The sequence below is a fragment of the Lutjanus erythropterus genome, chromosome 9, assembly GCF_056507025.1.
Source record: "Lutjanus erythropterus isolate fLutEry1 chromosome 9, fLutEry1.hap2, whole genome shotgun sequence".
NCBI lineage: Eukaryota > Metazoa > Chordata > Actinopteri > Lutjaniformes > Lutjanidae > Lutjanus > Lutjanus erythropterus.
This window is the reverse complement of record NC_139325.1, coordinates 28692677-28714386: the sequence shown is the minus strand read 5'-3', so window position 1 is coordinate 28714386 and position 21710 is coordinate 28692677. Positions and strand designations below refer to the sequence as shown.

The 21710-nt window shown below is 38.1% G+C and overlaps 1 protein-coding gene across 1 annotated transcript in view; it reads right to left on the bottom strand.

Annotated features, from left to right (window-relative positions):
* The window catches only part of slc9a1a (solute carrier family 9 member A1a), a 36270-nt gene that overhangs the window by 1423 nt on the left and 13137 nt on the right, over window positions 1-21710 (bottom strand). Inside the window, exons 2-11 of the mRNA XM_084727043.1 lie at window positions 19554-20026; window positions 17531-17781; window positions 14689-14906; window positions 13427-13629; window positions 9376-9465; window positions 6800-6870; window positions 5352-5528; window positions 4027-4153; window positions 3490-3591; window positions 1660-1741 (exon numbers count right to left, since the gene is read on the bottom strand). Of these exons, the coding sequence (XP_084583169.1) occupies window positions 1660-1741; window positions 3490-3591; window positions 4027-4153; window positions 5352-5528; window positions 6800-6870; window positions 9376-9465; window positions 13427-13629; window positions 14689-14906; window positions 17531-17781; window positions 19554-20026 (1794 nt within the window). The remainder of the gene's footprint in view (window positions 1-1659; window positions 1742-3489; window positions 3592-4026; window positions 4154-5351; window positions 5529-6799; window positions 6871-9375; window positions 9466-13426; window positions 13630-14688; window positions 14907-17530; window positions 17782-19553; window positions 20027-21710) is intronic.

Here is a 21710-nt window from a genome sequence, read left to right as displayed (position 1 = left end):
TTGCTTTAAAAAAGGGTCAAACATCTTTACATCAGTCCATCAGCGTGCATGAATATACAATGTACAAAGGGAGGAGAATTCATATTAAATGGACAGTTCAGATTATTTAATATGGGATACTATGAGGTACGTATCAATCGTCAGTTTTTTCCTACAGTAGATGCTGGTCGATACACTCCAGTTTAGAGAAGCAGAGAGGGGCAAGCAAGCACTGTACTGCTGTGGACAGAGTCAGCAACAAAAGGTATTTTAGCCACCTAAAAAAAACTAATATCAGGTTGAGTGTATGCTATATTTAGGATACTTTCACTGCTTAACCCAGCCGTCGGGCAGCCTTTTCTGCTGGGAAACCACTGTTATACAAGTCAAATATTACTCTCTCCAAACCAACCAAACTCCATAGGAAAAATCAATAATTTTACTTCACAGAACATAGGTGCTGCTAGTCTACCGCTGTCTCAATCTGTTAGTTTGTTTGTGGTATTGTGTGACTTTGATGAGTCTGAGCTAACCTTTTAAAGGTGAAGACACATGATAACACATACAAGCTAACAGATCAAGGCAGCAATAGATGAGCAACTCCTGTGTTCTCTGAGGTAAAATCACTGATTTCACCAGTGAAGTTTGGTTGGTTTGGAGAGAATGATATTTGGTTTATATATCAGCAGTTTCCCATTGGAGAAGGCTGTCTGATGGCAGCTCAGACAAGTAAACAGGTGGAAACATTCTAAATACAGCATAGACTTAAACTGATATTGATTTTTTAGGTGGACCTTTGTCAAGTGGCTAAAACGTCTTTTGTTGCTGACTCTGTCTACGGCAGTACATTGCTTTGCTTTCAGGCTAGTGCTCCTCTCTGCTTCTCCAACCTGGGGACATGCAGATCGGCATCTGTTGTAGTACCTCATGCAACCCTCCATACATAATCCGTACTGACCCTTTAAGGTTAACAAAGATACAAGTACAATTGCTGCACAAACTTGACCACAGCAGGCTGCAAGAACTTTCCATATATTTCACAACACAACAAAAATAATGCAAAGTCAGTCAACATTATTTATAGTGCAACACATGCTGGAATAACTCCACTTTTATATAAAACTTATGAAAAACAAACTTCCAACACATATCATGCTTGACTCTAAACTGTTCATGAATCTGGACTTGGCGCTGGCAATCATGTCATGACATCCCATCATTAGTGATGAATAATTAATGAATGTTAACAAGCAACATAACTGACGCATGCATGTTAGGACCGCTGCTGGGTTATCACAACTCAAAATGAATCTTCTCTACACTCACAAACATACCTGAACAGATTGTGTTCCCTTTCTGCTTCTGAGCAGGTTTGAAATCAGTATCTCTGCCTAAAATGAAACCACACACTGGTTTACATGCCGGCTGGCACATGCAAACGTGTTTCCATCAGTGGGGAAATATCTACTGCTGCAGCTGTGAACAGAAGCTGTGCTTTCTGTAGTCTGTATTGTTTTGTGAAAGCTGCCTTGAGAGCCTAAAAATAATGTAAAGGTTACACCTTGTGGGTACCATCAGTGACATGGTGAATTTTCTGTTGTTTCACGTGATACCTTTTAGTGAAATAGAGGCAGATATCGAGTGTTTGCATTTGACGGTGGCTGAGATGGATGTGTTTACCTGAAGCCAGTCTGGCTCTGCACATGGTCGGGGAGTCAGGAGGAGCAGCGGGCACCGTCAGGTAGTTATTCATGTCTTTTATCTAGGAAAACACAGGGATGTTGTTTGTTTATGGGATGATTTAGCATAATTTAGCTTTTATAGACATTCACTATAATTAATGTGTAATGCTTAAAGACTTAAAATGACAAGAAATACACACTGTGCCTCATTTAAGTGTTTAAAAAATGTACTGCAGCCAAACTAAAACAAGTCAGTAATCTGCCATCGATCAGTATCTCCAATAAACTTCATTAAAATGATGTGTTGCCTTGTTAGCCTCAGCAGAAATCCTCTTGAGCCCGCAGTGGCTTCTAGCACATTCGATTTACCCAAAACAAGAGTCTATTTTCATTATGTAATTACAGGCTGATGAAATGGAAGTTTGTGGTAGGGCCACTCAACCGTGAGAATAAATCAGGCCCCCATTTGTGTTGGGAAAATTAATTTAGGAGACTGAAGGTGGACTAATTAGAACACAAATCATAATTTTGGCTGAATCATTTAACTGCTGGTGGTCCGGTACAAAACAAGAAGAGCTGCTCTCCATCTGTTTGGAGTTTACTGTAAAACATGTACAAACACAGAATGAAGGGGGGGTACTGTTGTTCCATCTTTGAGCCAGCACTGTCTTCATCCCAAAATGTTCGGTAAAGGATATGTGACCGAAACCCTCAGAATAGTCTTTATATCTACAACATGTCAAGCTCATGTAGTTTCACTGCTTCAGGTTAGTTACAATGAAAATGCACAAAGATTCAGTGTCAAACTGTGTGCAGACATTGTTCAGCTAAAGTTTGTCTATGGAAACACATTGAGACATTCAGACCAAAGAAACAACTAATATTATAGAATGGCTATCTCTGAACAGATGCTTAAATCCTGTGTTCTTAGAGTAAATGTGGTCACATATCCCCAAAGTGCTTGACCTCTGCTAAAACATGATTTCCCAGTCTGTTGTGTGGCTCTGAAGCACAAGCTCAGGAATTAACAGGTCTTATCATATCATTGTATATACAATGTATATGCAATGCTTTTTGTTGTTTGTTTCTTATTGACAATATGCCAGTATTTGAGAACTTCAAATGTTAAAGTATAAATTGTTTACATTTTTTGTCAGTTTCTTCATTTTTTGCATTCCCTGCTATTCCAAAAGACTTTGACCACGAAACTGAGGTACATATCAAACCAAGACTTTTGTGTACTGTTACACCCCTTGCAGATACACACAAAGGGAGGAGAGAAACACATCCCCGTAGATCATTACAGAAGGCAATGGTCCTTGTAACTTCAGACATAAAAAGCTTGCTGTTTTAAATTTGTGAGATTATCAGCTCTACGTGTGATAAGAAAAAGCCGAATCAGTTACTGATCAGCGTGGTCATCACACTAGATGCCGATGCTGTTGTGTTACATGCCACGCCCCTTTTACTTTGGGAACGCTGACATACTATCTAAATTCACCCACCAGAGCAGCATTAAGCCACTGTCATTTGGTTCAGTGTAAAAAAGCAAAACCAGCGTAATAACGAGCCTTCCTTCTGGCAGTATTATGGGATCTCCGTGTAAAAAATGCTTGTGTTTCACAGATTTATCGTTGTTTCTGCTTTGTTATGCAATCTGGTATATCACAGTCTCTGTGACACACTGCTATGATATAACAAAATGTCTTATTCATCGCTGACTAATCAGCAAATGTGTTTTGTTCTATGGTGCTGTAACATTCAACAGTTGGCATGGGCTGATTCTTGCTCTAAAAGGTGGTGCCCTTAATGAGAATGACAATCATACCTTCTTCTCCAGCTCAATCATCTTTTGCTTCTTGAGAAGGTAGTCACCAAAACCATCCTCGTACGGATCAGCCACCAGAGTGTGTCTGTTGTAAGAGCGCAGCTGAGAAAGATGAGATAAAAAAAAAAAACCTCTGTTTAAGAAGACAATTTCATGGTTAACTAATAAAAGCTAAAGTATATGAAAAAAAGGTTTTATCACTGTTTTTTATGTTTATCTGAAAGACCTGCAGAAGTAAACAATAAAGAAGAAAAAGAGACTGGACTACTACATGGGAACAATTAACTCTTAACCTGTACAAATCAATGAGAAATGCTTTTCTGTGTCCCTCCAAATTACAGTCAGTGTTAGTTAATGTATGAGCAGAGCAGCCCATTTGATTCTAACTCTGTAATGATCAATACACTATAGCCTAATATGGCATAGGAGCTACTTTGTTTATCAAGTTCTGGACTCCTGCTAATATATCTTGAGCTAATATGAATAAGAAATACACGTATGTAATGATCTCTCTCATTATTAATAATGCAGTGTTACCCTCTGTCGTGTCCTCTGAAGGTTGCTCCTGAGGATCTTCCTGATCTCCTCCTCTCGGCCTTTAGGCAGCTGAGGCAGAGCTCTCTCTACAGGCTTGGGAGGAGGAGGCTTCTTGGGCTGGATGTTCCTGAGAAATATGTAGGAAAAAGTTAACAGACACCTGGGCACATCAAAGGTCTGTGACGTGTGCTTTAAAACACATGACTACATGTTGTGATAATAATCAAACCATTGAAATCCCATTTTCTTTAATTATTTACTCTTGGTATGTCTGGCTGTCAGTAACAACTCCTGTGAATGAACAGCCAATGTTTTTAACAAAGATACCAGGAAAAATAAGGTACCTGGAACATTAGCTCTTTCTGCAACTCGTGCTCAATATTAACAAATGAAGTGGCTTGTTAACTCTAAAGTGTGTTGTTAAGTGAGTGGAAGGTTTGATCTAGTCTATCATTGGTTTGAGAGTAGCAGAATGAAAGAGGATTTTCAGTCTAATGAACTATATAAAAGAAATCAGGAAGAAAGTCATTAAAGCCATCGTTATATTGAACAAGAAAACAGACTGTCAGTGTAGTGTAGCTTGTGTGAAACTATATGAAAATAAAACTGTTATTTCCTGTTCCATTTACAGCTTTGGCAGAAGCTACTGTGAGGTCTTTTTTTCTGTGTTGGCCTAAATATTAATTTGACATACTTTGATGTTTGCAAAAAAGCATTTAAAATCAGCTACAATCCATATTTTATATATTTAAATGTCTCAAAAGACAAAGTGATGGAGACACAGAGGAGGATTATCACACAAATCTGCAGCTTCCTTCGGTAGAGTTTTTTTTGTGTGTGTGTCCCACCTACAACTTAACTGTTTTGTTTCACTCTCACTGCTCTCATAGTGTTGATTTTGGCTGCAGTAAACAGCAGTCCCTGGAGAAAAAGCTCTAATTACCCACTGTACCAACATGCTCAGCACCAAAGGGCAGACAGACACAGAGACTAGCTGGTGAACACAGCAGAGCATTTAGCAGCTAAAGCGACAGATATTTTCTTCAGGAGTTGGGAGAGAACTCAGCTAACTCAGCTAAAAGACAGTGAATATTGGACCTTGATTCAGCATGTGGTCAGAGGCACAACTTCAAATGAAAGATAATGATTCTCTGTCACTGCTGAATGTGTGAAAGTAACTGTTTGCTAACAAGCTGCCATATCAATGTAAATTGTGATTATACTTTATGTAAATGTCCAAAAAAATCTGTTATTGCAGGTTTAAGGACTTCAATTTGGTGTTCTGAGTGTGGTAACTGAAGGCAGAGTGTGTGCTCAGTACTTACTGCATGGAAACAGTGGAAGGAACAGCAGAAGGCAGCTTAACACCCCCTCCACTCTCCACCAGCTCAATGGCCTGTTTCATCTCCATCTTGTGGTAGAAGGCAATGAGCTGTGGCTCCTTAGAGCGTTCACCTGCAATCAGGCACTTCTTCACATACTTCTTGTTGAAGCGGTTCAGCCTGAGAGGAGAAAAGGAGTGACAGATGAAAACAGTCGCCAGGGACAAAAGACAGACAATGGAGTAAGACTAGGAGAAAGAGACGTGACAATACTGACACATGGTGCATATTAGAAATAAGAAATAAGGTTAAATTAATTAATTACTCACTGACAGCAATAATTCTACATTAATAGCTACAGTTTAATGTCCATTAGCCAATGACAATTTTGACAATTAATAAAGTAAAAATAACAATAAACAATACCTCCAGACCTAAAGCTTTTCACACCAATCGTAACATCAGAGGGAGACAAGAAACCTTTTTTAGAAGTAAGTTGCTATCGGCCAAAAGAGTGGAATCATGGAAAAAGGTCAGCAGACTGAGAAAAGGTAAATGGATTTCTGAATGATCTACAACTCTGCCCTTTGAAAAAAATTACATATGCTATTATGAGTTTGTGAGCCAATCATTGGCTAATTTTCTAAAATTTTTAATAACTCATGAAGGCTGAAATTTCTTCAGCACATCCACTGAATTGAACAAAAGTTTGTCTCATTGCAACCTGATGTCAATTCTAAAGTCCATCTCTCTATATTTTTCAAAATATGACAAATCTAATAACTTCTATATCTTGACAAGTTTTCATTCAAGTGTGACCAAAATGCACACAGTAGTTTGTACTGTATGCACAACATTTTCTTTTTTGCTCAATGCTTGATGCAACATCACCAAAATATTTGACAAAACACCTGAAACCAGCAGAATGATGTGTGATTAATTCAGAATTTCATCACCAACATTCTGACTTTTGTAAACGTTTTATGTTTGAAGAGATAAAACTGCCACAGTTTTGCACATCTGATGTGATTGCATCTGCTTGTAAAAAGGTGTGTGTGTCTCCCCAGTGATGCAGTCTGTAAGTCACTTTCTTTGAGGGTTCAAATCCCAATGTCTCCAGGTCCAACTTGCCCACATTGTGAAGACCTCTGTATGATTGTTTGTCTGTCTTATGTCTTATCAATGCTTGTTTCTTACAAGCATCCAAATACTTGCAATCTGCTTGGACCACATTTACTGCTGCTTGCAGCTATATTTTATTGTTGTTACTATTTCTGCTTTTTTTTTTTTATCTTCTTTATCTTATTTTGTTCAGGTGTCCTGGATTTCCTGTATTCTTTTGTGTCTAGATATATACATATACTAGTATATGTATATTTAGTATGCATGGTATTAATAAAAATCCAAGACATTGTATAAATTGTAATGTCAGATTAGTGGAAAATCCATACTTGTCCTTCCAGTGGTGGTGTCCATAGTGTCCACAAATGTCCTCAATTCCAGTCAGCAGGTGGTCGAGGAACTGTTGATAAAAAGAGTCAGAAAATCATATTTCAAAATTAGACAAAAAAACAAACTTCAGATTGAACCATCAATCTGGCCCTCCGCCTGCGTAGTGGAGTATTTTCATTCACTGTAAAAGAGAATTAGTATGGCATACAAATACCATATACCTGTGAACAAACCTGTATCTAATATACTTGACTTTCCATGCTACACCTGTTGTTGTAGTGGTTTTCCTTTTTTCTAATGTCTGGCTGTAAACTCTGGAGGCAAAATGCGATGTTTCTGGTGTATAAATTATAATTTATGAGGTAAAGGTAATCATCTGGTGCCACAGACATTTCTCAACTGCATCTTGTGTCTTTAGCTTCACCACAGTTACATTCCTCACAATAAAAATAGCAATTCCAGGCAGGACCTCCAACATCATTATCAACAACAGCAGGTGACTTTAAAGCTTTCAAGTGAAAGTCATAAGAGAAAAACAGCAGCAGCAGGCAGGTAACTGACTGGAAAGTGTTTATTGACAGAGGCTGCACACCAGCTCAGAGAAAAAGAGAAATGTACCGATGCACTTGTTGTTCAGATTGCAGCTGGCCGCAGGTCGCCCTGGTGTTCTGACTAAGCCTGCAGATGACAGTCTGACAGGCAGCGTTGCTATGGGAACAAGTCATTAAGCAGTGCCACAGAATTTACTTCTGCTCTGACTGATATATATGTAAAGACTGGCCAGCGCTGCGGGGGTGGGCATGAAAAAATCCTAAAGTTTCTCCGGAGTGTTAATGCTGGAAGATCATGGGTGAAACAATACAACAATATATTATGATGCATTCTCTTCGGTTTCTAATGATACTCAGTCACAGGTGTATTTAGGGCAGTAAAATAAATCAAAATATTATCAAAATCACAATATGGCCAAGTGTAATATTCAAATTGCAGCAGCTCCATTTTTTCTTTCTTTTGATAAAGGTAAAATATGTGACAAAACAGCATTTTAATGAAGTCCTGTACTGCTGTAGAGATGTCCTGCACTACAAATCTTGTTCTCAAGATATAAGAAAACATGTTTCTTTGGTTCAGACCACAAAAAAGGTCACATTAACATGATGTTAATAGTTTTCCTTTTCAGATAAACTGAAAATTGTGACGCCAAAAATGATCATTCCCACTAATTGTGAATCATATAGCAATATGTGTCAAAATGATTGAAATATGATTTTGTTTTAGTATATCCTGCAGCCCTGCATGAACTCTTCCTTCGCTACAAACGTCTTGACTCTGAAGCTTCTCCTTTAACCAGTTTACTACTTATCTGTTTTGTCAAGGCACAGGCATACATGCTGCTGTAAACATGTGCTAAAAAGGGCTAAAACAGGCTTCATTTTTATCCGTCTATAAAATTATGCAAATCCCTCATTAAGCAAATACAGGACTAATGTCGACTTATGGAAAAAAAATATTTTACTCTTTTAGGGCTATGTTTTTATCTTCAGTCACACATACAGCATGATTCAAACATTATTATAACACAACCTACAATGTAATTCCATCATCACTGTGAGTGAATTGATCTGCAGCATATCGTTAACAGATAAGACAGGTACACCGGCTTACCAAAATAAACAAATAATTCACAGCCTCCACATCGGAAGACTGGGTAGCACTCTATTTGTACTTTAGCCAGGTATGACTGTGTCCACAGGCAGCTCTATTGACTCTAATGATTGGTGTTTTACAGCGGAGGAGAAGCCATTAGGACAGGCTTTTCTTCTAGCCTTGAGCACTAGTGACTTACCACAAAGCCCAAAGAGGCCTGTGTGCGTGTGTCTGTGCATATGTGCTTATCTGAGCTGTACTTAAAGCTTTAAAACACATTGTGGACCAAGGTAGTCAGTCACGGATGTGTTCGAGTATCAGAAATTGTGGCTAAAAGAAGCTGTGTGAGCGTGTATGACAGTATGTTAAAGTAATATTTAGCCAGATGATAAAAATCATTTTAAAAAGTGATTTTCAAATCTTTGGATTGACATTCACTCTGCTGAACCACTACACTGGTACAGTAAATTATATGAGATGAAGTACCACCACACAACCAGTAGATGGAAGCAGCAATCAAAAAAAAAAACAAAAACCGAATGGCCTTAGAGGCTTGTTACTAAAAAACAATGCCACATTTTACTAAAAAGCTGAAAGGAATGTGTAAACAAATCAATTCAGTATCAAAATCTGATTAGTGTGATTGCTGCACAATTCTCTGTCCACTATTATTAGTAATGCAGTAATCCTGCATCTGTCAATGTGAGCATGGTGAAAGAGTAAGTTGATGAATTTATTAGCATTTTTGGCATGCATCATATTCATTTATACAGAAGATGACCTGTGGTTCAAAACATTTCAAACTATCTTAGCATTTCATTTATCGAATGCAAACCAAACAGCTGAGTCATTAATATGTATAAACCATCAAAAAATCATCACATTCTGACCACGCAGGCTGAAGATGATTGAAGGTGAAAGGTTTTACCTGCGTGTGGATTTCCTCATTAATCGAGCGCTTAGCCTCCTGTTTCTTCTTCACTGCCAGCAGCTCCACCAGGGGTTTGATGGTCATACCCTGCACAAAGGACAAAGAGGAACAAAACATTATTCACTGTAAACACCTGCTGACCTTTGCTAAACAAGGGCTCTTATCATCAACTCTATGCATGAGTCAAATAAGAAGGTTGTATGTGGATTTGCATGATGTATCTGCAGGGTTTCATAATCTTTCAGCATGTCAGAGTAATGTAACACACCAACACTCTCCATACTCTGATACTGACATTAATCACACCTGTACTGGTTTACAACACCATTAAAGATAACTTAAATCAGAGTGTTGTGATTTCATTCATTGAGCAAAGCAAAAACTCAGTAATGTCACACTTCACTATGAGGCACATCTTCCAAACACAGCAGGTCTTGTCACAACATTTCACAACAATCCTGTTGTTGCTGTAAATCTCTCGCCTACTTTAATGAATGACAGTATGATACAGATTTCAGCTTTAAACATCAACATACTTAATAAGACTACCCATCCATATCCTCATTATTATTAAGACAAAACAATATTTTATAGGGATGTAACAATATATCCAGCATCACAGTAAAAAAAGGTCTCAATACTGTACTGGACTGTGATAAATCACAATATCAAGAGATATTACATGGTTAATTATTTTGTTATATAGGGTTTCTGCATCTTTTCAGTCAAACTTTTGTTATGTAGTGGTCAAGTCTATGGGGTTTATATACAAGTGTCTGATACGGTGTATTTTCAAACATATACTCAAAATGATTTTTTCTCCTTTTCATTACATTAAATCAGTTTTTCTTAGGCTATCAACAACCAAAATTACATTTCATGATAATGTATCATTTGTCTATAAATGGACTTGGCTTATACATCTAAAAATCATCTTAAAAAGAAATCCTGAACTGCTAAAACTATCACTTTGGTTATATTCTCATAAAGCTTATAAGATCATATATAAACTACTAACTTACTTTAGTTGTTGTGTGCACAATTGTGTTTGTTCTTGTGTACATGGCTGTAAAGCAGGAATTTAAGGGTCTCCAAACACGCATCTCATGTTGATAAGCAAACAACTTAGAGATTCAACTCAGGTTTTTTGTCAAAAAAAGTTAAATAATGTGTCTCAAGCTCACACTGGCCTATTTCTGGATAGTCATCAACATGATTAAGAAACTTACACTGCCACAACAGAGAGGCTCCTGGTATGTAAATCAAACATCAGTCTGATGGTTGGCTACTGTTGGATTATATCCAGCAGTGTAAGTGTGTGTGTGTGTGTATATGCTCGTGCCTGTCTGCACCTAAAAGCTCAAGCGTATCATTCTGCTTCTTAAAGAGATTAAGCCAGCCATCTGGTTAACTGTAATAGCCTAAAGTGGATGACGGAAGCATCCTGCTCTTTAATCATAAATCATACCCAGTCCTGCTACAACACACGCATGCAAAGGAACCTTTATCACCTCATGCTTATTTCAATTCAACAACATAAAAAACATGCTACAAAGATACTCGATGAACGAATTTACTCTTTCACCCTAAACAATATTTCATTGTCATCCCGAATGTTGGTGTCCAAGTCCAGGGCAATCATTGCAATTAAAGGGATAGTTCAGATTTTGTGAAGTGGGGTAGAAGCAGCAAGAGTACCGATGTAGATAATGAATTAACTGCTGTGGACAGGGTCAGCAACAAAATTCAATATCATTTTAAGTGTATGCTGTTTAGAATATTTTCACTGCTTCACTTCGCTGTCAGCCTGATCCAACAAGAAACTGCCATTGTTTGAGCCAAATATTGGTCTCTCCAAACCAACCAGACTCCATTAGCAAAATTATACCTCACAAAACATGGTACTTGTTAGACTATAACTGCCTCTATCAGCTATAACTGGTGTTACATGAGCCACATATCGGTCTGTCCAAAGCTACCAGACTCTTTTTTCCAAAGGACTCTGGTGGCTTTGTAGAGACCAATATTTGGCTTATATAAAAATACAACAAGATTCAGGAAGTCTTGCTTATAATAAAGTTTTGTAGACTAATCATAGGAAACTCTGGTGAAGACCTAGAAATGACACATGTAGGTTTGTTACTCTAATAAAATAAATACATCCTGTTCTTTCACCAAAAGATGGAGATCCTTTTTTCATGGTTAATCTGTACAACTTTATTATAAGCAACCATTTTATTATAAGCAAGACTTTATGGATCTGGTTGTCTTTTTGTAAATTTACCTCTCTAAATTTGAATCAGCCACCAGAGCCATGCAGCACTCTCTTATGAATTGGCTTATATAATGGCTATTTCCTGTCTGAAAAGGCTGTCTGACTGCGAGGCAAAGCTGCAAAAAAAACTGTCTAAATTTAGTGTACACTTAAAGGGATATAGGTTTTTTTTTCAGGTGGGCCTTTTTTCGGTGGCTAAAATGTATTTTGCTGCTGACCCCGTCCATAGCTGTACTATGCTTAAAGTTTCTTACAGCGGTACCCCTCCTGTTTCTCAAACTGGGGACAGGCCAACTGCCATCTACTGCAGCTAACACTCTGACTATGGATAATTGACTCATACAACCCCACTTCAAAAAATCTGAACTATCCCATTAACAGACTCATAAACAGTCTTGACCTCAATTTTACTGTGGGGGATATATATAGTCTCTTACACAAGTGAAAATCTGTAGTCAACTGAATGAACATTGAATCCTCTTCTTTCTAGGCTTGCGAAGATGTTTGGTCCAGAAATATAAAACTCTATTCTAGGGTTGGGTAAAAAAATAAAATTACATTATGCATCTCTTACCAAGCTAAAGCTTCTCACACTGCAATCTTTAATAGATAAATTGTCTGAATTCACATAATTATACTAACAATACTTAAAACAGTCATTCAGGCCTAAGCAGACATTCCAATCAAGCTCCCATCAGTTTGCAAACACATCCAGAAATCAAAAATCTTAAGTGGTCATAATTAATCAGGGCAATCATATCAGAATTAAGCCAACACAATAAAGGAAATACCCTACATTAAAACACACTCAATCCCACTCTTGCTCACAGTCATACTTCTAACTACACTGCAGGTGAAAGGGTCCTCCACCACCTCCCTCTTGGTCTGTTTCTGTCTCAGCATCAGACTGACAGTGCAGTATCCTGCAGCATAAATAAAAGATGCTTCTAATCTAGCCTCTGAGTAGGAGAGAACACGTCTTCAGAGTTTTATTTTAGCTACTTCCATTCTGGCTTCTATTCACATCCAAGAATATTCCCACAGTTTTACTAAGCGACAGGTTTATCTGGCAGAGCAGGGCCGATGGCAGTTCACAGTGCTTAAAATGGACAACACTCGATCCCTCCCTGTTTATCTTTATCCTAGCCTCATTCACTCAGTTGGAATGTGTCTCTACATAAAACAGATTTTATATTCCTTTGCCATATTTTAACACATGATGCATGGATTAGTTCACCTGCCTGATTGTGTACTTTAAAGATGAAGCTGACCAAGACAAAACTTGGCCACAGCAAGTTGAGGAACTCATGTGGCATCAAAGAGGCTGTTTTTCTAGGAAAAGTGAAAAAAAAAAAAAAAACAGCCCTCTTCCTTCCTTTCAGGAACAAGATTCACAACATTTTACTAAATGGCTGCAGATAAAACATTTGTTCTGAGATTGAGGTTTTGTTAGTCTAGTCGTCAGTGTGAATTTAAACTGAGTTGTAGCAAATATACCACACCAAAGAGGTGCATTTTTGCAAACCAATATAGTTAATGACTGATGATGACGATGACTCGTGTAAATGAGAGGGAAACATACAAAACATGCAAGTAAAATCCACATTGTCTCTTAAAAAATGCACCAGAGGACAAACTGTATAATCTGTGATATTTTCACTGTAAATAAAGAGTTAAAGTAAAGGAACATCTTTGCATTGTTTAAATAAGACTTAATTTAACAAAAGTTGAAGTTTTGCATTGATTGACAGCAGGATAATTGGGTACTCATACCTGAACAAAGACAGTGAAGAAGATGACAGTGATGATGGCAGTGAGGAACATCTCTCTCATCGGGAAGTGATCTTTATTTAACAGAAAGCCGAGGGAGAAGGCGATGGCACCTCGCAGGCCACCATAGGCAATAATGAACTGGTCCTTGGTGGTCAGTTTGACGATCCGGAACTTGTTGATCACAAAGGTCAGACCAACCACACCTGGGAAGAATAACGAAAAGATAAACTTGTGACTTTGTATGTATAGACTTGACACTTGCTTCATGCAGTTGGTCCACACAGTGGAAATCAAATCACTGTGATGATTTAAGATAGCTAATCCACATCAATCAGCAATCATAAACTCTAGGTACATCTGATACCTAATGTTAGCAAAATGCTAACTAAATAGCAACATCTAATATAATATCTACATAAATTTCTAGCTAGCTAGTAAGCATTTTGCTAACATTAGCTAAATTAAGATGTGACTTAAAGTTCAGTAGGAATGAGAACGAAAACCTGCAAAAACACTTGAATAGCCCTTTAACTCCAGAGCAACTTGAATTGTTTTCCACCACAAGATCTTGTACCATGTGATGCAAGTAAGATCTGCATGATTACTGATCACAACAATTCAGTCACGGACAGCCTATTTGTGTTCAGAAAGTTTGCACAAAGCCTCATCGAGACAAGGACTCAGTATGACGTGCGTGGCTTAACACAACTCATCATTCTTTCACTTTCTCTCTCCAGCAACACTAATAACTCTAATGTGACAAATCATCAGCAGAAGGACTTGTGACAGCCTGAAGTCAACATGGAAATCCTCTGCGGTGCTTCCTCTCACACACAGACAGCTGTGTGGTGAAACATGATGGCAACTTTAACTCCTGTCAGGATTCCCATTTCCCTTTTTGAGAACAGTCTTTTTCTTTTTTTTACAGTTCACTTCACAGTGTTCTATAATACATGTATTTCTATTTGAAAATCAATACTAACCAACTTCACTTTGGCCCTTTTGATTTACATTTAAGCAGTTATTGACAAATCTATTCAAAGTCACTTTAAGATGAAATCTTAAGAGACTGTGTCACGTAACGATTTATCAATAACAGCCAACTACCTTAAAGACATTAGAGTGATACACAAATTAGCCACAAAAAACCAAGATATAACAAATTAACAGCACTGTTGCATGTTCACAGCTGTTTACCCTTTGTAAAGTATTGCTACACACCACAGAATGGTACAGTTACATTAGAGATCCGTAGAGCTGACCTATGACCCGTGCCACCAGACACAGAATGACAGTGACGGTGACGAAGGTCCAGTTCCAGGCATGCTCTCCGTCCACTGTCGCCACACCGAGAAAGATGAAGATCAGTGTCTCGCTGACGCTGCTCCACATTTTCAAGAAGTACTTGATGGTGGTGTGGGACTTATGGGATATGTTGGCCTCCACATAGGGTCGCATCACTGCTCCACATGCTATTAACCTGGAAGAACAAGAGTGAAAAGTTTGTTCAGTTGAAGGACACACGTGTAGAGGAGATGTAAATATTTTAGGAAACATATTTTTATTGTCATCCAAAATGAAACACTGTTGAGTATATGATTAAAATGAAGCCAAGTACAATTAATCCATTAAAGCTGGGTTGCACCAACAAAGATTCAAGATTCGATTAAATCATGATTTTAATTCTGAAGCTACTACGAGGTGTTTTTAACTGGTTATGAAAAAATGTATTTTTGACATTACATTTTGTGGTTATTATCATGGAAGTACAACTGCTTTTGTCCACAGGGGCCTCGACAAAATATAAAAGGTCTTTGTAGTAGTTTTAAATTATGTTGCACCAAACTTTTAAGCTATCTTAAAATGAATAAAGACTATATTTAAACTACTCTTTAAACCAACATTTGAATTTAATTTAAAATGTGAACTAGTATTAAATTTTAAGAGACACTTAATGAGGTTTAACTTTTAGAATGGCGGCCTTTTTTGAGATGGATAGAACAAATAATCAAGTTTGTTGAAGAAAGTTAAGGAAAGACTCAGCCCAATTGATCTATGACGTTTCTCTTTCACTTCAGTTGATTTGTTAAAACAGTAAGTTTTTTGCAAAGGAGGAGATATTAGAGCTTCTTTGCTGAATAGGCTAACTAGGCTAGTGCTAACTAACTTTTTAGCTAGCTAGCAAACAATGCAATGTTTTGTTACCTTTTTAGCTAGATAGCAAAGAACGCAATATTTTGTTACCTTTTTAGCTGGCGAGTAAAAAATGCATTTTTTCTAATTGTGCAACAGAGCTCTGCTTAATTTTAAATCTGGATTTACTCATTTTAAACCTAGTGTTGCTATTAAAACTAATACTAGATTAAATTCCTTGATAGTGCAACCCAATCTAAATGTTAAATGGAAAAGCCACTTTAAAAGAAGTAGTGGTTTGACTTTGTCAGCAAAAGGGACCTCATTTTTTTCCACGAAAGGATACACAGTAGTTTCCAGCTGAGTCCCACACTGATGATGGAAATGTGACACCGACAAAGATGTCTCCATCTCTGTCTGGTGTGACCACTTCTCCATTTTATTCATTCATTCTGTCACGCAATGTTTCTATGTCAAATTTGTGGAGACCAGACATGAACGCCATATAAATTCCATGAGCCACAGCAACTATTCAACATTCATTGCTGTTCCTCCTCCATGTCAATATTAGTTTAGCCTTCAAAGCTTTAAGGAAACAATTAAAAGAATCCACACAACAAAGCTGAAAAAAAAAAAAAAAATCCAGTTTTGGATATGAGGTGTGAGAAGACAGTCACAGGCTTTGGAAGAGATTGTCCTTGAAGCTACAAACCCTTCGGCCCTGATTCAGAGGGGCGACTCAGTATATCATCACCTCCTGTCAGCAACATCAATAACTCCTTGCACCTTAAAGAGAAAATGGATTGAAACGTACTGGAGGAACTGATGAGAAACGACGTCTCAGAGGATGTTGCGATGCCAATAAATTCAGGCTTGGTTTAGGTGCCGTTAGATCAGTTTCATTCATTATACCGCTGGTTATACGGAGATGTACAGTTCAGTTACTGTCAGAGGAATGGCTGAAAAAGATTTTCCCTGCAGTGGCAAGATTGTATATAAAACATGACATGTAATCACTGGGGGAGTATTTCACAAATACCAGAGAGCCAACATAACACACTAGATACTCAATTTGTAAATGCTGAACCTGTATGAAGTATATACATATTTATGGATCAGTTGTTCCCAAATGGTTTGATGTGGTACACTAGCGTGCTGTGAGGCAAGCCCAGCTGTGCCATGGGTTTCTGTGACAACAATACACTATTATTGCAATATATTTTAATTTACAATATTAGTACTTTGTACACGCATTTACCCAAAACAGAGGCAAATTCTATACCCTTCTATAGATTTTTTTTTTTTAAAACCTTCCTTCAAAGCAATTTTCGCCATTTGTGCAGCTCAACAACAGGAAATATAAGAATGTAAATAGGTGTGTTGTGCTTTGACATAACTTTAGAGAATTTCATTTCGCATTAATTTAATTCTTGAATTATTTTGTTAACAAGTATTTCCTGAGTAATACAGTTGTTTGTAAAATTGCATTTGATATTAGTAAATAACAACAAATGATTACAGCGATAAGACTGATAACATGTGGTACAGAGGCTACTTTGCATGGATTCTATTTACCATGTTCACTATCTTATAGCACTTTTCAACCAGTCAGTTCCACAAACCATGGAACCACAGGAGCTAAACTCAGCAACTGAACTAGACACTAAAAAGTCCCTTTTGTGCATTCCTTTTTCCATTTCCACAGATCTGAAGAACTGTGAAGACTGGGCAAATTAGAAAGGTGATAGAGATAAATATCTATATCCAATTTCTCGGCAATCTATCTCAACCACAAAATGTTGACGTCATAGCGGCGGTAAAGGAAAGAAAACAAAAAACTGTACTTGCACATCACACAAAAATATCACTATTAAAAATAAACATTGTGGTGGCAAAGTTACAACATTTAATATAGACAGCACATTCTGAAAAAGCATTGCTTTATCTATGCAACTACCCCCCAAAACTTACGCCATGATGCCAGAGAGGTGGAACATCTCAGCTGACAGGTAGGCCATGTAGCTGTACACAAAGACAAAAAGTGGCTCGATGACACGAGTGTGGGAGGTGAAACGTGAGGTGAAGGCAGCCAGGATCCCATAGATAGCTCCAACGAGAACTCCACCCAACGCAACGACAAGGAAGGAGATGATTCCTAGAAAACAATCCATCACCGTCACTGTGCCAACACCAGCAAACTCCTCAAACAGGTGGTACAACACCTAGGAGAGGTGAAAGGAGGAGTAGATGAGTATGAATAGATATAAAATTAGAAATTAGGAAATATTGACTGTTGATTAGGTACATGACAAAGACAGAGAAAGGATAATGAAAATTGCACCTGCTATACTCTGACTACGTTCAAAAGAGGAACATAAAATAAAGACGTCATGATGGAAGTCATATAAAAATAGATTTGTCTTCTGGAGCAGACCACATTGCACAAAAAAGGGTAAATGTCACAGCAGATCACAAAACCACAGAAGTATGTTAAAGACACTATTTAGCCAGCAGTTTCCAGGTTCAACACTGGACATCAACACACTTTTGAGTAGGCCTATGTAAAGTGTAAAGGCAGAGCACATCCTTTAACAGATCAAGGGGAAAAAAATAACTGCAAAAAAGATGCTTTAAGTTGTGTACCAAGCATTGGCTAAGTATCTCACTTTGGGGATATACAGACTCCTGTAATGCCAGACAGGCTAATCATGCAGATCGGCTGCCGAGCGATGAGTTTTGCTTCAGCTCTCACCAGAGCCTGTATTCAGTGATGGCACAGCGCCTTCCAGCTTGTTTAAGTGTGTACTGAAGCCAAACCTGTAGCTCAACATGTGACCTGGAGACAATGTCCTTTGGTGAATGAGTATGCAGAGTATTTGATGACCATGCTGGGGAAGATTTATAGAAATACTTAGCATTACTTAGGCACATGTTAGCTGATGGCAAAACACTGGTTGTTAAAACTTAAGTTGGTGCCTTGGATAACGATGCTTACATTACGAGTAACTTTATACCATAGATGGTGCTCACTGGGAACAAGCCAGCTAACAGCTGGTGTGCTGTGAGCTGAGGGTTACTGTGTGGTGACAGCCTTGTCAGTGGATCACTGGCTGTGTGCTGACAACTTAAGCCTGACTGTAAGGTTAAAAGAGCAGAATTCCCGTTTTATTTAATTCAATACACAGCCTGCTCTGATCCAGTGGAGTTTTTCAGCTGCTTTGCAGTATGCTGACATAAACATCAAAATTTAGTCTAAATTCATGTCAAGATGCATCATAATCCAGGTGTTTCTGAGGGCTACAACCAAGGCCTCACGCTTCAGCTTATATTATGTGTTGTAAATCATGCACAATGCTTTATAATTAGGATTTGTATGAGGTTGTAAACACTTTATAAATTACTAATAACTTGTTATAAAACATTAGATAAGATGTTTGTTAATGTTGTTAATAGCATTTAACATATCACTATTACCAGATTCTTACACTAGGCCTTTGACAATATTGTTAACCTTGACATTTTCAGCATGCACCATTGTACACTTTATAATAAGGCTGCCTTTTGCCAGTTATAACTGTTAGTAACTATATTTGTGTATTGAGCTTTTTATTTTATGTTATATTTTTATTTTTTATATTTCATTCTATTTCTATTCTTATTTAATTTGTATTTCTATTTCTCTTTAACAGTCACTCTTTTAATATATGTATGTTTGATCCTTGTGCAGCTATAACAACTAAATTTCCCCGGTGTGTGATCAATTAAGTTTATCTTATCTTATTAGTAAAATTAATTAGTTGTAAGGAGTAACTACATCCTGCTAAACAATGAGCCCCCATCAATGTATGAAAACTGCATTCTAACTTGTTTATAATTGTTTATTAATGATTTCTGAAGTGTTTTCAACCTAATTATAAACCATTTACAAGGCTGGTCTTATTGCAAAGTGGTACCGTGCATTCTGTCAAAACGAATGGCAGGATCAAAGTCTCACCACAGTGACAGCATCGTTGAGCAGTGACTCGCCAAACACCAGGATGTGCAAGAGTTCATTGATGTGGATCTCTTCAAACACAGCTAGCACAGCAACAGGATCTACAGCTGAGATGATGGAGCCAAACAGCAGGCAGGGCAAGAGCTCTATGTTGTGGAGGATGGATGGATTGGCTGGCTGGATCTGACACACAGCATATAGCAGGCCTCCGATGAAGAAGGCATTCCACAAGGTCCCCACAACGGCAAAAATCAGGATTGTGCCTAGGTTTTCCATGAAGGGACGGATGGGCAGGAAGTAGCCAGCATCCAAGATGATGGGGGGCAGCAGGCAGAGGAAGAACAATCTGGAGTCCAGCACTGGGGGGACATCTTCTCCAGCTAGTTTGATGAGCCCACCCACCAGCAGGCCCACCACAATCAACAGGCAGCTCTCTGGCACAATGCCGGACAGCCGGGGAATCAGGTGGAACCCTGAGAGAAAGTAAGACAAAGAATGAGTGAGTGATTTATATGGAAATTCATTGCACAATTTGTTACCTGAGGCCTTAACAGCATTTGTGAGTCCATTTGTATGTGTCTCTATCTGAGTGATACAATTAACTGAAATTGTTCCCATCTGTTTTCCCACTTTATAAAAGACAACACTTCATGAGCACACTGAATACTTGCTAACACAACATTAAAAGAGCAATCAGCTGTGACATACCACACTTCTGTGAGTACTAGCACCAGCCAGATGACAAATTCTAACTTCTGTTTTAGATTTAACAGTTTGTTTGATGGTGCAGAGCCCTCTCAGGTTAAAAAAAAAACATTACTCTATGCAGACTTTGTACACATAAATGTCAATTCAGCATAAAAATCAGTACTCTGCACAGTTAATGTTTGTGTGAAATGCAGCAGGAAACTCTTCTGATTTTTTTGTAGGCTGCGCAAACATGTCAGAGCTTGCCTACCTACATTTGCTCATTTTGACAACTACCTGTCCATAACACAAAACTTTTAAAGAACTGATATTCCAGCATATGGTTAACAGAAAAATAAACTGTTATCTCAGACCTTGAAGCTGGTTGGGGAAAGAACTTGAGGAATGTACTGTGTGCTGTATAGTTACTGGTGTGACACATGGCTAACAACATGGCCTTGTGAATTCTCCAAGGACAAAATGGAAATAGTATGCAAAACATTTAGCGTTGACAGATCTCACATGACAGCTCAACCAGTCAAGTCTGTCATTTAAATACATTGGCCATGAACATGCATTCAGGAGATGAGACCTATAAAAAAGTGCTGCAGGTGAACTGAAAAGAGAATCTTTCAACTGACATTTGTCGTCTTGTTTACTTACTAATCCAATATTGGAGCAGTTCCACATAATTGAAATAACCTTTTGCAATTATCTGCTACTGCTTGAGGCTGCATGGCTCCCTTTTTCACGGCACAAGCAGCTTCTGCAGAAAGTACCCCGAGACAGTTGTTTACATGAATGCTTTTACAAGCAGAAGACTTGCCGCCTAACAAATGACAAAAACTGTTTGACTTTAAAAGGTTGTCTTTTAGACTCTAACAGGGTGGCCCAACAAGGATAACTATGTTGATATGCAACTGCAAATATCATCGCCCTGAGCTGCTATTTCATTCAGACAAGGCTACATATATGCACAGTGAGGTAAAAGGACAACTGCAGCTTGTGCAAAAATAGTCAACAAAAAAAGATGAAAACTTCAGAGACAGCATGCGTCCCATAGTGAGAAGTCTTTCCCCAGCTATATTTACTGTGCACAACAGCAGCGCAGGGACACGCAATTTTTCAGCTGGCACTGTACCAGCTGATGACACGGTACACTGCATCAACACACACAAACACACACAGAAATATGAACCAGATATGGCTACAAGCCCCCACACAGCCTCAACTATTTCGTAGGGGTGGATGATATCACAGATAATAGATAATATGAATAGATATTATTATGGTGAAACATAACACTGAAGCACTGCAAGTAATAATACCACTTCATTAGCACTCTGAATTTGAGACATTTTTGCAATTTCATAGTTATGTGCAAATACAATCATTGATGATAGAAGATAGCATGTGATAAATACGGATGGACAAATACTAAAACCACTGTATTGGAAGTGGGGTTGTGAT